Source organism: Prinia subflava, unplaced genomic scaffold (genome assembly GCF_021018805.1).
Source record: "Prinia subflava isolate CZ2003 ecotype Zambia unplaced genomic scaffold, Cam_Psub_1.2 scaffold_60_NEW, whole genome shotgun sequence".
Classification (NCBI taxonomy): domain Eukaryota; kingdom Metazoa; phylum Chordata; class Aves; order Passeriformes; family Cisticolidae; genus Prinia; species Prinia subflava.
The window spans coordinates 62,506-77,992 of record NW_026961067.1 but is presented as its reverse complement, the minus strand read 5'-3'; the positions used below and the strand labels follow the sequence as shown (position 1 = coordinate 77,992).

Below are 15,487 nucleotides of genomic sequence, written 5' to 3'. Positions count from 1 at the left end.
ATTTGGGTGGGAATTTTTTCCCTCTCTTTTCCCACTTTTCCATGGTTTTATCCCTGGATCCATGATCTGAGCTCAGCTCTGGTGGGAGGGGTTGGAGTGAGATCCCTGAGGATTCAGAATTCCTGGAATTTTGGGCTTTGAGGCCGCTCCCCCCTGATCCCACTCTGTGATTCCGTGGATCCTCAGGGATCACGGATCTCTCCAAGGGAATCCTCCCATGGAGGAGCCAAAGACATTTCAGCGCCTTTTTCCCAAGGAAAAGAGTTGGATCCGGCTGATCGAGGATCATTCCCATCCTAATTCCTGGAATAACCAGGAAAAATTCCGGCCACACTGAGGATCAGCAGGCACTTCCCGGGAGAGGATCCCTGGTGTTATCCCGGATTTCCAGAAGGAGAAAATCCATCACTGGGGAGGGAAAACAGGATCTTCCGGCTCCGTGAAATAGGATTTTCCCACTTTTCCTGGGATCTGGCTCTAAGCAGGGACATTCCTCATCCTTTGGGGAATATCCCGGATATTTTCACCGAGAATTGGGATGAAGGGACAAGGGGAATGTTCCAAGTGGGAAAAGGGAAACTCAGGCAGGATTTTTGGGAAGGAATTCCCAGAGAAGCTGAGAATTCCCAGATTTTCTGGAATTCTCCCAGGCCAGGTCGGAGCACCCAGGGATAACAGGAATTGTCCCTGCCCATGGAATGGGGTGGGATTTAAGACCCTTCCACCCCAAACCATTCCACGATCCCCAGTTTGGGATTTTCCCCGTTTTTCCGGCAAAAACTCCCGGAGAAAATCACCACGGATTTCTGGGAGCAGGTGGAGCCCTCCCCCCTTTCCCCCCGCTCAGCTCCAGGACAATATTCCATAAATATTTGCTCCGGGAAATGAGGAGGTGCCGAAAGAGCCCCGGAGCGGCCGGAAAATCTCCGGGAGGAGCAATCCAAACACACCTGGAGCGGGCTTGGATTCCCGCCCGTCGCCATGGAGACAATCGGGAATCGTTGGGAATCGTTGGGAGCTTTTCCAAAGTGGGGAAGGGATAATTCCCGCTGGATGTTGGGATCCAGGCTGGTTTTGGGGCTGCTTTTAGGATTTGGGAAACCTTGGGATAATTTGGGATGGCTGGGAGCTTTTCCAAAGTGGCAAAGGGATAAATCCTGCTGGATGCTGGGCAGATCCAGGGGGTTTTAGGATTTGGGGAAACCTTGGGATAATTTGGGATCGCTGGGAGTTTTTCCGAACTGGGAAATGGATAAATCCTGCTGGATGCTGAGCAGATCCAGGATGCTTTTAGGCCTTGTTTTAGAGCTGATTTTAGGATGAGTTTTAGGGTTGGTTTTAGGGCTGGTTTTAGGATTTCAGGACCCTTGGGGTTCCTGGAAGCTTTTCCAAAGTGGGAAGTGGATAAATCCTGCTGGATGTTGGGATCCAGGCTGGTTTGGGGGCTGGTTTTAGGATTTGGGAAACCTTGGGATAATTTGGGATCGCTGGGAGCTTATCTGAAGTGGAAAAGGGATAAATCCTGCTGGATTTGGGGCAGCTTTTAGGATTTTGAGCCTTTTGGGATAATTTGGGATCGCTGGGAGCTTTTCCAAAGTGGCAAAAGGGATAAATCCTGCTGGATGCAGAGCAGGTCCAGTGAGTTTTAAGGCTGGTTTTAGGATTTGGGGAAACCTTGGGATAATTTGGGATTGCTGGGAGCTTTTCCAAACCGGGAAATGGATAAATCCTGCTGGATTTAGGGCTGGTTTTACAATTTGGGGAATCTTGGCATAATTTGGGATCACCGGGAGCCTTTCCAAGCTGGGAAATGGATAAACCCTGCTGGATGCTGGGCAGGTCCGGGGGTTTTAGGGCAGCTTTTAGGATTTTGGGAATCTTGGGATCACTGGGAGCCTTTCCAAGCAGGGAAATGGATAAACCCTGCTGGATTTGGGGCAGCTTTTAAGATTTTGAGCCTCTTGGGATAATTTGGGATTGCTGGGAGCTTTTCTGAAGTGGCAAAAGGAATAAATCCTTCTGGATTTAGGGCTGGTTTTAGGATTTTGAGCCTTTTGGGATAATTTGGGATCGCTGGGAGCCTTTCCAAACCAGGAAATGGATAAACCCTGCTGGATTTAGGGCAGCTTTTAGGATTTTGGGAATCTTGGGATCACTGGGAGCCTTTCCAAGCAGGGAAATGGATAAACCCTGCTGGATTTGGGGCAGCTTTTAGGATTTTGGGAATCTTGGAATCACTGGGAGCCTTTCCAAACCGGGCAGTGGATAAACCCTGCTGGACACTGGGCAGGTCCGGGCCGATTTTAAGCCCGGTTTTAGGATCCCAAGCCCTTCCCGTCCGCCCGGCAGCCGCGGCTCCTGGGAGCGCTGGGAATAAAAAATGGGAAGTGTTTAAATGGTGAATGGGTTTCATGTTCCTGTCAGCGCCGAGGGTTTGTTCCCGTTTATAAACTCATCCGTTTGGAATGACACGGGTTTTATGGGAGCCATCAGCCCCGGGTGACGGCGCTCCCGTGTTCCACCATTACCGCCCGATTGGATTTGCAGTAAAGGACGGGAATGGGAACCGTAAATCTCCCGCCGGGAGATTGAGGGCTCCGGGAGAGGGGGAACGGAGCCGCTCCCGAGGGATGGAGCCGCTCCCGAGGGACGGAGCCGAGCCCCGGGGGCCGGAGGAGGGAGTGGGGCAGGGAGGGGATGGATCCCACTCCTGGGAATTCCATAAAAATAGGGGGAAAATGGGGGAGAGGAAAATAAAAAGATGAATTCTGCTGCTTGAAATTCCACTAAAAAATGGGGGAAATGGGGATGAGGACGCGGTTTGATTCTGTTCCTTGAAATTCCACAAAAAAAGGGGGGAAATGGGGAAGAGAAGGATGTGGTTTGATTCTGCTCCTTGGAATTCCATAAGAAACGGGGAAAGTGGGAAGAGAAGGATGTGGTTTGGTTCCATTCCTTGAAATTCCGTAAGAAATGGGGGAAATGGGGAAGAGAAAAACACAGATTAATTCTGCTACTTGGAATTCCATAAAAAAGGGGAGGAAATGGGAAGAGAAGAACATTCCGGGAGGGAAGATCCTGCCCTGGCTCGGGTGGGGTTGGGATGTGTCGATCCCAAACTTTGGATCCATCCAAAGGGATGAAGGGGTTGGATTCCCATGGGGAAGGTGCAGGATCAGATCATGGAATGTCCATGGAATATCCATGGAATATCCATGGAATGTCCCTGAAATGACTCTGGAATGTCCCTGCTATCCCCACATCCCCGTGGCCATCCCATCCCGGCCTTTCCCTCTCCAGGTTTCCAATGGAATTTTAGGAATTCTCAGTGGTAAATTGGTCCTGGAGTATTCCCAGAAATCTCGGGATGGGTCTCCAGGTGCTCCCAAAACTGCTCTTGGCTTTGTCCTGACTCATTCCCAGCCGGGCAGGAATTCCCAGTCCAGGAATTCCTGCTGTGTGTTCCCGGAGCTTTCCATGCCTCGGGAATGCTGTCCCAATCCCAGGAAAAATCCATGGATATCACAGATTCCAGGAAGGCAATTCCATGGATTCCTCCCTCTCCTGTCTCTTTATTGTGGCTCCCATCAGATCTCCTCGTGTTTTCCAAGGATTTTGTGGTTCTCTGGCAGCCCCTGGCTCCTGGAGATCCCTCAATCCATGCAGGACTCTCCCGGTGTGGAATTCCAGCCCCTCTGGAAGCAAATCCGGCATTTTTTCAATCCACCAAGAGCACAAAGACCCCTCCCTTCGGCTCCGTGGATTTCTCCCTCTTTTTCTTTTCCTTAATTCACTGCCCGGCGAGTTCCTGATTGACTCGGAGACCAATTAAAGGAAAATTTAATGGGAGGATGGATGAACTCCCGGAGCTTTCCCGAGCATCCGTCACTTTTTTATAGCGGGAGCCGGGAAGGAGCTCAGAACTTCCCGCTGGGAATGGGATAATGAGGAGGGCACCGCCAGGATTCCCGGGGATCGCCGGGATGCTGCTCCAGGCTGGGATTTATCGCCCCCCATCCCACCGGAGCGGCCCCCAGGAAGGCTGGAAAAAGGTGGGATAACGGGATGGATCCCAGGAACTGTCCTGGATCCGCCTCGTTCCCGGTTCTGGAGGGAGGCGGAGGTGTTGGGTCCGTATTCCCCCATTCCATAAATCCCGGGAATCCAAATGTGCTGGTGAGCTCCAGGCTGGGATTTCCCAATCCCGGCCTCCCAGCAGCTGGAACGGGAGCTGGGATAATGGGATGGATTCCCAAGGAACCATCCCGGATCCGCCTCATTCCCAGTTCTGGAGTGAGGTGGAGGTGTTGGCTCCCTGTTCCATAAATCCCGGGAATCCACGTGTTCTGGGATGTCCCTGGGATTGGGAAGGAGGCCACTGGATCCAGCCCTGAGAGCTGGAATGGGAGCTGGGATAACGGGATGGATCCCGGGAATCATCCCGGATCCTTCTCGTCCCTGGTTCCCAAGTGGAGTTGAAGATTTGGCTCTCCCGGTGTTCCCCCATTCCATGAATCCCGGGAATCCATGCGTGCCTTGGCAGGGGATGGGGACAGGAGGGGGTGACACCACCAAGGACCCCGTGGGACATCGGGAATTCTCTCCCGCTGGGAATCTGCTCCCAGTCTGGGACTTTGTGGGAGGAGTTTGTCTTCCCGAGGGTCAGGAGGGGTCTGAGGCTCCCAAAATTCCCATCCTGGAGATTTGGGGCTCCCAAAATTCCCATCTCAGAGCTTTGGGGACTTCTGGGATTCCCAAAATCCCATCCTGGAGCTGTAGGACCCCAAAATCCCCACCCCAGAGTTTGGGGACCTCTGGGATTCCCCAAATTCCATCCTGGGACCTGCAGGACTCCCAAAATTCCCATCCTGGAAATTTGGGACTCCCAAAATTCCCATCCTGGAAATTTGGGACTCCCAAATTCCCATCCCGGGGCAGAGCCAGGCCCTTCCCATCCCTACCCCGATGCCGCTTCCCATCCTGGCGGGATTGGATCCAGAGGGAAGGGAAAAACTCCTCCAAATTGGCCGCGGGAATAGAAACCGCCCCCAGCTCCCATTCCTCAGCCGTAATTCCATCATAAAAATAACGGGATAATGATTTTTGGGGTTGTTTTCTGGGATGATATTAAAGGCCGGGATATCGATCCCACATTTCCCGGCCCTCGCACGGAGCCGGGGTTTTTGACGGAGAGAGCAATAAAATCCTCACTTTTCCAATTTAGGGCCCCCATAAATGTCAGCTCCGCACGCGGGGTTACAAATTCCCGGTGACGCTCCCGTCCCTCCCTTCCCGGGGATGAGGGAACGGCCCCGAGGGAAAGTTTGGGATCATTCCCAGGCTGGGAAGAGGCTCCAATCCCATGGGAGAACCCTGGGGTTCTGTTTAATCCCAAATCCCTGGATTTTGGGATGAGGGCCCAGTGTCCGCCCTGGATCCTGGAGCTCGGATCCCACCGGGATTTTGGGGTCTGGATCCCTGATCCCACCAGGATTTTGGGATAAGATTCCAATGTCCCCCCTGGATCCCAAAACCCTGATCCAACCGGGATTTTGGGATCATGGATCCCTGATCTCTCCTGGATTTTGCATCCTGGAGCTCTGATCCCTCCTGGATTTTGGGATCTGGAGCCCTGATCCCATTGGGGTTTTGGGATAAGGTCCCAATATCCCCCCTGCATCCCACCTGGATTTTAGATCCTGGAGCTCTGATCCCACCAGGATTTTGGGATAAGGTCCCAGTGTCCCCCCAGATCCAGCCTGGATTTCGGATCCTGGAGCTCTGATCCCACCCAGATTTTGGGATGGGGGCTGAACTTTCCCTCTGGTTCCCAAGCCCTGATCCCACCTGGATTTTGGATCCCAGAGCCCTGATCCCACCCGGATTCCATCCAAAGATCCCCAAACCCCAGCGTGTTGGGAGCTCTTCCCGATGAACTCCCGATCCATCACATCCCGGATTTATGACTTTGTGGGAATCCGAGTGCCATAAAAAGCTGCTCCCTGTTTTTCCGGCCCCGCCATCCTTTACCCGCTGTCACTTCCCAGCGTTTTCCAGAGGCGGATGCGGCCGGAGCGATCGATGTTTTGTTTTATCTCCCTTTTTTTCCCAATAATTTTTTTAATCATTTCTCCAGCGGATAAATAACTCCCGGGAAAAGCTGCAGCTCAGCACTTCTGGAGAGGGGGGAAAAACGATGAGGTCAGGAGAGGGGAAGGGAGGGAGAGGAGCTGGCGCTTCCCTCGGAATTCCCAGAGGGAATGTGGGGCATGGAGCTGCCGTCCTAAAGTGGGAAAAGGGGTTTGGAGGGACAGGGGTGGGACAGGGACAGGGACAGGGACAGGGACAGGGACAGGGACAGGGACAGGGGATTTTAGGGATCAGTACAACCCTTTTTACGGTTGGGAAATTTGGGATTTGGGATCCCAGCCGGAATTCCCAGCCCCTTTTTGGGATGGATATTTGGGGATTGGGATCTCAGTTGGCATTCCCAGCCCCTTTTTCAGATGGGAAATTTGGGATTTGGGATCCAAACCAGTGTTCCCAGCCCCTTTTTGGAGTGGAAATTTGGGATTTGGGATCCCAGCCGGGATTCCCAGCCCCTTTTTGAGGTGGAAATTTGGGAATTGGGATCCCAGCCGGGATTCCCAGCCCCTTTTTGGGGTGGAAATTTGGGAATTGGGATCCCAGCCCCCCGCTGCCGCTCCCGCCTGGGCCATTCCCTCTCCCGCCTCCAATCCTGAGCTTCTGCTGCTTCCTTGTGGCAAAATCTTGGAATGACACGGCCCTTCCCTGAATCCCTGCCCCGGGATGCGACCCCAAACCCCGGGAGAATCCCCCGGGAGCAGCTCCAGGGTTGGGATGTCCCGGCCTTGGAATCTCGGGAGGGAAATCCTTCAGCTGCCTCCCTCCCTGCGCTGACCTTTGCGGGCTCCTTGATAATTCCAAGTGGGAATTCTGCTCGCAAGCCCTTCCCGGAGGCCGTAAATATTCCCGGGAAGGTGATGGAAGTGCCTGATTTCCTTGGGATGTGTTTTTAAAGAGCAGGGATGTAACCCCGGAATCCGGGTGGGAATTCCCGGGATATTTATGGCTGGAAGCTTCTTCAATTCCCTTCCTTTTATTCCCAAAATTCAGCTCTGTTGCCACTCAGGGTTAAACGTGGAATTCCCGCTCTGTGACACCCTCGGCTCCCCAAAGTTTGGGATTTTCCCTGGGATCACTGTCCCTGTGGGGAAGAAGGAAAAGGGAGGATCCCACTGGGATTTGGGATTTGCTCCCATGGCTCAGCATCCCAAATCCTGTTTATCCATGGCCGGGGGAGCTTCATCCCTCTGGGATTGATCCATGGACACCTCCTGAGCCTGGAAAAGGGGATGGGATGGGATCGATGGGATCAGTGGGATCAATGGGATCAATGGGATCAATGGGATCAGTGGGATCAATGGGATCAATGGGATCAGTGGGATCAATGGGATCAGTGGGATCAATGGGATCAATGGGTTAGGATAGGATCTGTGGGATCAATGGGATCAATGGGATATTGGGATTGGATGGATGAGGGCTGTGACCAGAGGGGTCCCTGGAGGGGCTCGGGACCCTCTGGAAAAACGGGAATGAGCGGCTCCAGTTTGATCTCCCGGTGCCCCACATCCGCTTTTCCATGGGGAGATTGGGAATAAATCCCAGCAGGAATGGGGCTCATCCCTCCCATTCCCTCTTTCCCTCCTCCACTCCCTCCTTTTGGGGCCGTGGGGTCCTTGGAGGGGCTCGGGACCCTCTGGAAAACTGGGAATGAGCAGGAAGAGTGGGATCGCTTTGATCTCCAGGTGCCCCACATCAGCTTTTCCAAGGGGAAATTCAGGAACAAATCCCGGCAGGAATTGGGATCACTCCCTACTCCCTCCTCCTTTGAGGCCGAGAGGCCTTGGAGGGGCTTGGGACCCTCTGGAAAACCGGGAATGCTGGGGGGGAAAGCAGCACTGGGAGTTCTCTCTCCAGGTGCTCCACATCAGCTTTTCCAAGGGGAAATTCGGGAACAAATTCCAGCGGGAATGGGGAGGGGTCTCCCCCTCTCCCTCCCTCCGGAGCCGCGGGGTGAAAGCTGAAAGTTGAAGAGTCCAAGGCCGTCAATCCCGACTTTCAGCCGGCGCTGGGAAAGGGAAATATTTGGATAAGGCGCGATCCGGAGCTGCCGCTGTTTACAAATCCCGATCCCACATCAAACGCGGCTCCCTTTGGGAAGCGCTTCCCGCTCTCCCGGCTCCTTTTGGGAGCTGTCACGGGAATTATTTGATGTTTCCCTCTCTCCTTTGTTTGTTTACGTTCATTAAAGCCGGGAAAAATCCATCAAACCCTCGGCCCCGCTTCTCCCGGAGCGCGCGCGGCCGCAGGTGCGGAGCGGCCGGGAATGATGGAGGATCCATTTATCCCGCGGGGCGTGTGGAGGGAATGACACATTCCCGATAAATCCAGCCCCGGGCCCGCCCTTCCCGCTGATGGATGAGCTCCTTATCGGGAGCACGGAAAAGCCGCGGCTGCGGGGGCACGGGGGCGATCCCGGCGTCCGGAGGATTCCCGGGATGAGCCGGAATTTGCGGGAGCTGCTCCCTGGCTCTGCCAAACCTCACCTGGGAGAGAATTCCAAGAAATGCTGGATCCCCCCCGGATTTGCCCCGCTGCGGGGAGTTAGCCCAAGTTTCTCGCCTTTGGAATTCCCAGATTTGCTGCCTCTGGAATTCCCGAGTTTGCTGCCTCCGAAATTCCCAAATTTGTTGCCTTTGGCATTCCCGAGTTTGCCACACATGGAATTCCTGAGTTTGCCACCTCCCGAATTCCCCAAGTTTGTTGCCTTTGGAATTCCTGCATTTGCCATCTCTGGAATTCCCAAATTTGTTGCCTTTGAAATTCCCGAGTTTGCCGCCTCAGGAATGGGGCCTTTCCTGGGAAAACGAGGCCTCCAAGGCCTTTCCTGGGAAAATGAGGCTTCCAAGACCTCTCCATTCCCAGAAAACGAGGCCTCCAAGGCCATTCCCGGGAAAATGAGGCCGTCGGGCTAACGAGGAATGGTCGGGGCACACCTGAACGCTCCGGTGGAGCCGGAGCAAAAGTCGGGATTTACGGAGTCCCCGCGCGGACAGGAAAGGACGGGAAGTTTATCATGGATTAGGGAATTAATGGGGATGAATTCCCGCCCGCTGATGGATGGGATGGACGCTCCATTAGGGAATGATTTAGGAGTTTCCAGCTCATTGTGGATCGGGGAGGGCTCGGCCGGGCAGGGCTGGGCTCGGAATGTTGGGATTGGGGAAACGAGGGAAAGAATTCCAGGGATTTCCAAGTTATGGAGCCAAATTTTTATATTTTTAAAATATTTTTATATCCATATTTTTCATTTTTATCTGGATTTAATATGGGATAATTTAGGATGGAAGGGATCCTAAAGCTCATCCAGGGTCACCTCCCACTATCCCGGGATTCCCAGATTTTTGGGATGAGCTGGGAATGGCAGAGCCCTTCAGGATCCGGGATGAGATTCCATGGACAGAGCTGTGATCCACAATGGGAATTGGGTTTTCCGTGGGATTTGGGTTTTCCATGGGATTTGGGTTTTCCATTGGAATTGGGTTTTCCATTGGAATTGGATTTTCCATGGGATTTGGGTTTTCCGTGTCCATAACCCAACCAGATTCCAGGGAAAAGGGCAGCTCCAGCCTCATCCCACTAAATCCTGGGATTCCAAGGCTCTGTTCCCTATTCCCAACCCTGGGAATATCACCAGGATCGGGATAAACTGGGATTTGCACTCCCAGCGCTGTTTCCCCAAAGGAAGGGGCCGGAAACCTTGGAATGTGGGAATGGGAACGGCGAATTCCAAGATTTTCCCTCACTTTGCTCCCTGCAGGCCTGGAGGAGATCCCAAGGCCCATCCAGGATTCCAGGAATATTTTGAAGCAAGGATACCTGGAGAAGAGATCCCGAGGTAAAACCTGGAATTCCAGGAGAAGATCCAGGGCTGCCCCCTCAAAATTTGGGAAAAAATTCCATCCCAAAAAACCCCAGGAAAACACAGGAAATCCACGGATTTCCACCCGCAGGAGCTTCCAGGTTTTTCCAATGCCTTGCTCGGCTCATTCCCTTTTCCAGAGCATCCAAATTAAATCCTGGAATTAAATTAAGCCCGGCCCAGGCCTGGAGGGCAAAACTAATGAGGAGAAAAAGCCGGGAAAAGCTCCAGGGATTCGGGATCATCCCACATTTAATGCGGAGATAAGAGCCGAGCTCGGAATCATCCTCGGCCTTATCTCCCTTTTCCCGTGAAAGCCACAAATTATTCCCTTCCCTAATGGGATTTTCTCGGGAATTATTGATGGGAAGAGGCAGAAACAGCTCCTGGTTTTTCCCTGAGCTGAGCTCGGAGCTAGGCCTGGCTTAACTCCCGCTAATCTCCGCCTTAACGACATTTTCCAGGGATTTAACCCCAAACGTGTTCCGTGGCTGGAGCAAATCCATGAGAAACACATCCCAAAAGAGATAAAAAAGAGGGATTTTCCCCACTTTTCCCGTTTTTTCCCTATTTTCCCTCATTTTTCCCATTTTTTTCCCTTTTTTTCCCGATTTCCAGAGCCCAGCTTCTTCGGTTCCGAGTGGCACAAGCGCTGGTGCGTCCTCACCCAGCGGGAATTCCTCTACTACGCCAACGAGAGAAGTGAGCGGGAAAAGAATTCCCAACTTTCGGGTGGAAAAGAGGGATCTGACCACGGAAAACCGCAATTCCCGGCTCCCGGAAGGGGAAATGCCGGCTGGATTTGGGATTTTTCCATTGGCAAAGGGAATTTTCCGACCATTTCCCCTTTCCCAGATTTTTCCAGCCATTTCCTTTCCCAGAAGTTTTCCAGCCATTCCTCTTGCCAGGAATTTTGGAGCCATTTCCCTTTCCCAGAATTTTTTGTCCATTTTCCTTTCCCAGAATTCTTCAGCCATTTCCCCTTTCCCAGATTTTTCCAGCCATTTCCTTTCCCAGAATTTTCTGCACATTCCCCTTTCCTGCAATTTTCCATCTGCGTGCCTCAGTTTCCCTCCGTGGATAAACCTCCCCCCCACCGTGCCACATCCAGGGATGTAAAAAAAGCCGGAAAATCCCAAATTTCGCCCGATTCCCTTTTCCCAGGCAAGCAGCCCAAAGGATCCTTTCCCATCGAGCGCTACCAGGCCTGCCTGGATTCCCAGCTCCGCAAAGATTCCCGGAAAAAATGCTGCTTCCAGCTGTTCTGCCCCGGAAAACGCTCCTACGAGGTGGGAAACGGTGGGAAAATGGGGATTTTGGAGGGGAAAATGGGAATTGTGGAGGAAAAGAATGGGAATTTGGGCGGACAAATGGGAATTTGGGTGGGGAAAAATGAAAATTTCTAGGGGGAAATTGGAATTTTGTGGGGGGAATGGGAATAGATTTCCATGGATTTTCATGGATTAGGTGTTGCCTTCGATATGAGGCAATGGCGACCTGGTTTCAAAGAGTCAGCACGGCAGCTCGACGTCCTCGAGCTACTCGGGCCATCTGACACGCTGACACCAATGTGGTGGACGGCAAATGGCGGTTTATTGTATTACACATGGGGTTAAATAGTCTAAAGGGTCTTCTACTATGTCAGTGGGAGGGCAAAGGATCTAAAGGTCAGTGGTTGGTGGGAAGCTAATGGGGCTAGGAGGGGCCACCACCGAAGGGACGGGGGGAGGGTCCTTATCTTCCCGTGACATCACGTGATCTTCCGAGCGCCTGTCCCTAGCTATCACCCACACATCTCCCCCCCCCCTTTTCACAAAAAAAAAAAAATGAGGTAGTTAGAGGCATTGGAGAAAAGGGGTACAAGGTAGTAACTTGATAAAAAAAAAGAAGGGGTTTGGAAAACTTGAGTAAATTCTGCGAGGCTGACTAGGCAGAACTTTGCAACTGGCAGTGTTCACAGTTTGGTTTACAACAATTGTTGCTGTCCTACAAATAGAATGTTGGCCCGTTCTAGGCGTGTTTGAATAAATGTGACCAGCTTGTTTAACAGGCATGGTCCAATGGCGAGAGCTAAGAGTAACATTGCCAGTGGACCAATCAATGTGGAAATTAGGGTGGTGAGCCATGGCGATTGATTGAACCAGGACTCGAACCAGCCCTGTTGGGCTTCCCTGTCTTTCTTTCTCTGAGCCAGTCTATCTCGGAGTTCTGCCATGGAGTCTCTAACGACTCCTGTATGATCAGCATAAAAGCAACATTCTTCTTTCAAGGCGGCACACAGGCCTCCTTGTTGCATGAGCAAGAGGTCCAGTCCCCGCCTGTTCTGCAGGACGACTTCTGAAAGTGAGGAAACCGATTTCTCCAGGAAGGAGATGGATTTCTCGATCCTCTGCAAGTCCTCGTCGATAGTCACTTGTAATTGGGAAAGTCCTTGGTGTTGGGTCATGAGGGCTGAGACACCTGTGGCTGTGCCGGCTGCTCCCAGTCCGAGCAGCATCGCGATGGTTACCCCTGTTATTATCTCTCGCTTGTGGAGCCGGCCAGGTTCCTCGAAAAGTTGACACACCTCCTCGTCTGAGCGGTACAAGACCCTAGGAACAATCAGAACTTGGATACAAAAATCATCAGAGTTATTGAATTTGGCCAGGGACACACAAGGACTCACCCCAGACCGTTGACAAACCCACATTCCGGATGCAGCTGGGATCACCCACTTATTGATCTTCTTGTCAGGTTTGACAACTTCGGTGCAAACCTTTCCCTTCTGCTTGGCTAAAGTTGCACTGCCAAAGCATTTTCCCTGACCCGTGACTTGACTCAAGGTGATTCTTCTGCGGGGAGTGTCCCACCTGCACTGGTGGGGGACATCAGCTGTGGAATAACTGAATGGGATGTTTAGAGCAACTCCTTCATAGAAAGGAGGTTTAACATCGTAACAGAGCCAGCATGGATTGGTTAGGTTTGGGTTGGATTCATTCAGAGATGAAAAGGTAGCTTCTAGCATGCGGAAAATGGGATTCGGGTCAGACACGGCTAAGTGGTCTATCTGAAAGGCATCTGCATAGCTGGTCGGGGTATTGGTGACTTTTGTGGGCAAAGATTTGGGGTGGATTGTGCTTTTCCTTTTTTTGTGAGTCTCTAATAATTTCTTTGGGTCCGACCGCCCGGGGCACTGGCGGCTGGAGTCTGATAATCTGTACATTCACCCATTCTTTTGGTGACTGGAGGACTACTGTCCACGTCCTGCCTGTGGCCCAGCTAGGGTGATCTGGTTGTAAAACAGTCATGTTATAATCAGTGCATGTCCGGCGTGTAGGGTCCTGATAATAGTTTCGATAGAACCCTGACCTGAAGAAGGGTTTGTTACAGCCGGTGGGTGCCCAGGAGAACTGTAAGAATTTATCGGGTTCCTGTGGGTCCCACCCATATCCTGATGGTCTGCTATCTGTAACAATGGTTTCACATCCCCAGTAGCCACAGTGGCCCCACCCCGGGTAGTTGCAGTGCCTTTTCCCTGGGTTGGAGGCTGGGCACCAGTAGGCCATGTACATGTGCATGAGATATGGGGTGTGGTGGTCTATCTTTGGTCGCCCCGGGAACAGATCGGTGATGTGGAACACAAAGGATGGGGTGTCTGGAGTGGTGATTTCTTTGAGCACCTTGTCATTTGAAAGGTGTTTCATGACCCACCTGAATGGTTGATGAGGATAATAGTCTGGGCTGGCTTGCATTCTGGCAACCAGCCCCAATAGCAAAATCATACAAAAGCATCGTTGTTGCCTGGGTCTCACTGGCGTGGGACACTTGGGTGCTCTCGGTTTGTTCCTTTTCTCTGGAATCGCTTTTACAATTGTTTGTATGTCTTTGGGATTTACTGGCGTGTGTATTTTTTGTTGGTTGTCCCCTATTCTAGTAACCCTTACTGGGAATGCTTTCACTGTGGAAGCCGGTGTCCACTCAGCACAGGCTATTTTTATTTTTCCCCAGTCAGTGACCTGGGCTGGCTCATGTTGTAAACTCTTTTTGGGGTGGCTGAAAGCTTTATTAGGTTTCATTTTAAATCGTGTTGGTTCTGCTCTCTTTGTTTCTGAATCCCAATCACTGTCTGTCTGCTCTCCGGAGCTGCTGCTGCCGGTACTGTCTGACAAGGAGTCAGAGGCACACTGCCAGCTCACTTCTGGGTTTGAGTGTCGTTCAGTGCGGCTCCGGCCTCGCCCCTCCTCTCGGGGGTGGCTCCGCTCCCGCCCCTCCTCTCGGGGGTGGCTCCACTCCCGCCCCCCCTCTCGGGGGTGGCTCCGCTCCCGCCCCCTGGGCTTGCCCTGCCTCCTGCGGGGCGAGGTCTCTCCCCTAAATGCTGGCAGTGCTGAACGCAGCTCCCGACGGGACACGCGCTCCTCGCGCCCCTCCCGCACGTGCGTGCCTGCGGGAAACCGCGGCCCCGAGGCGCGCACGCGCTCCTCGCCGCTGTCCCGTGCATGCGGGTCCGCGGAAAACCACGGCTCCGAACCACGCGGGCGCTCTCCGCGGCTTTCCCGCGCGTGCACGTCCGCGGGGAACGGCGGCGCCTCCCCGAACGCGCCCTCCCCACCGCTTCCCGGCGCGCACGCGCCCGCGGAAGCCCACGGCGCCGGGCCGGGCGCGCTTTCCCCGCCGCTTCCCGTGTGCACGCGCCCGTGGGGACTCGCGGCGCCGCTCCGAACATGCACCCCCTCCCCTCCTGCTGCGCGCACGCGCCAGCAGAAGCCCGCGGCTCCCGTCCGAGCGCGCACTTCTCTCCCTCTTCCCCGGCTTTTCCCTGCGCATGCGCACTGGCGCACACCCACGGCTCCGGGCTCTCCCCACCACAAACGTTCAGACCCCGCCCCTCCCCGCTGCCGCCGGCGCCATTTTCAAACCCGTACGGTGGCGGTGCCGGCCGCGTGCTCTCCTGAGCCTCTTCGGCCAGTCCTTGCCAGAAAAATCGCACGCGCTGCCGCGCCTCGGGTACCGAACCACCGATCGACGGCAAGGGGACTGGGGAGGGACCTCCGGATGCCCGGGAAGGCTCCGCGGGCGGGGGGGAAGCCGACGGGCTCGGGGTGGGGGTCGGGGGGTTCCCTGAGGGCACCGGGGGCTTTGGGCTCGGGCTCCGGGAGGGGGGAAGCGTGCTTGGCTCCCGCGGCTTCTCGCACTCGGATAAATCATTTTCAAACGCCGTTTGCGTGGTGGCCCCCACTCCCAGCTTAGGAGTGGCCAGCAAACACACACGGGCGGCACTCCAGGTCTCTTGTTCTTCCAGCGCTTTCCGTAAACTTTGCTTGACCCTCCCCCATGCTTTAAGGTGTTTCCCGCTCCCTGTGGATTCCGTATCTTCGGCCAGCGCGAGTGTACACCTCCCCCATACCTCCGAATGGAGGATTTCTACTGGGCGCTCTATCACCCCAAGCTCCAGTAATCTTGCCAAAGCAAGTTGTAAATCTCTGGGCTTGCACTCAATCCCCC

At 53.7% G+C, this 15,487-nt stretch overlaps 1 protein-coding gene across 1 annotated transcript in view; it reads left to right on the top strand.

Annotated features, from left to right (window-relative positions):
- Window positions 1–15,487, top strand: part of SKAP1 (src kinase associated phosphoprotein 1) — a 91,285-nt gene that overhangs the window by 55,036 nt on the left and 20,762 nt on the right. The window contains exons 5-7 of the mRNA XM_063425213.1: window positions 9,905–9,982; window positions 10,625–10,708; window positions 11,171–11,295. Of these exons, the coding sequence (XP_063281283.1) occupies window positions 9,905–9,982; window positions 10,625–10,708; window positions 11,171–11,295 (287 nt within the window). The remainder of the gene's footprint in view (window positions 1–9,904; window positions 9,983–10,624; window positions 10,709–11,170; window positions 11,296–15,487) is intronic.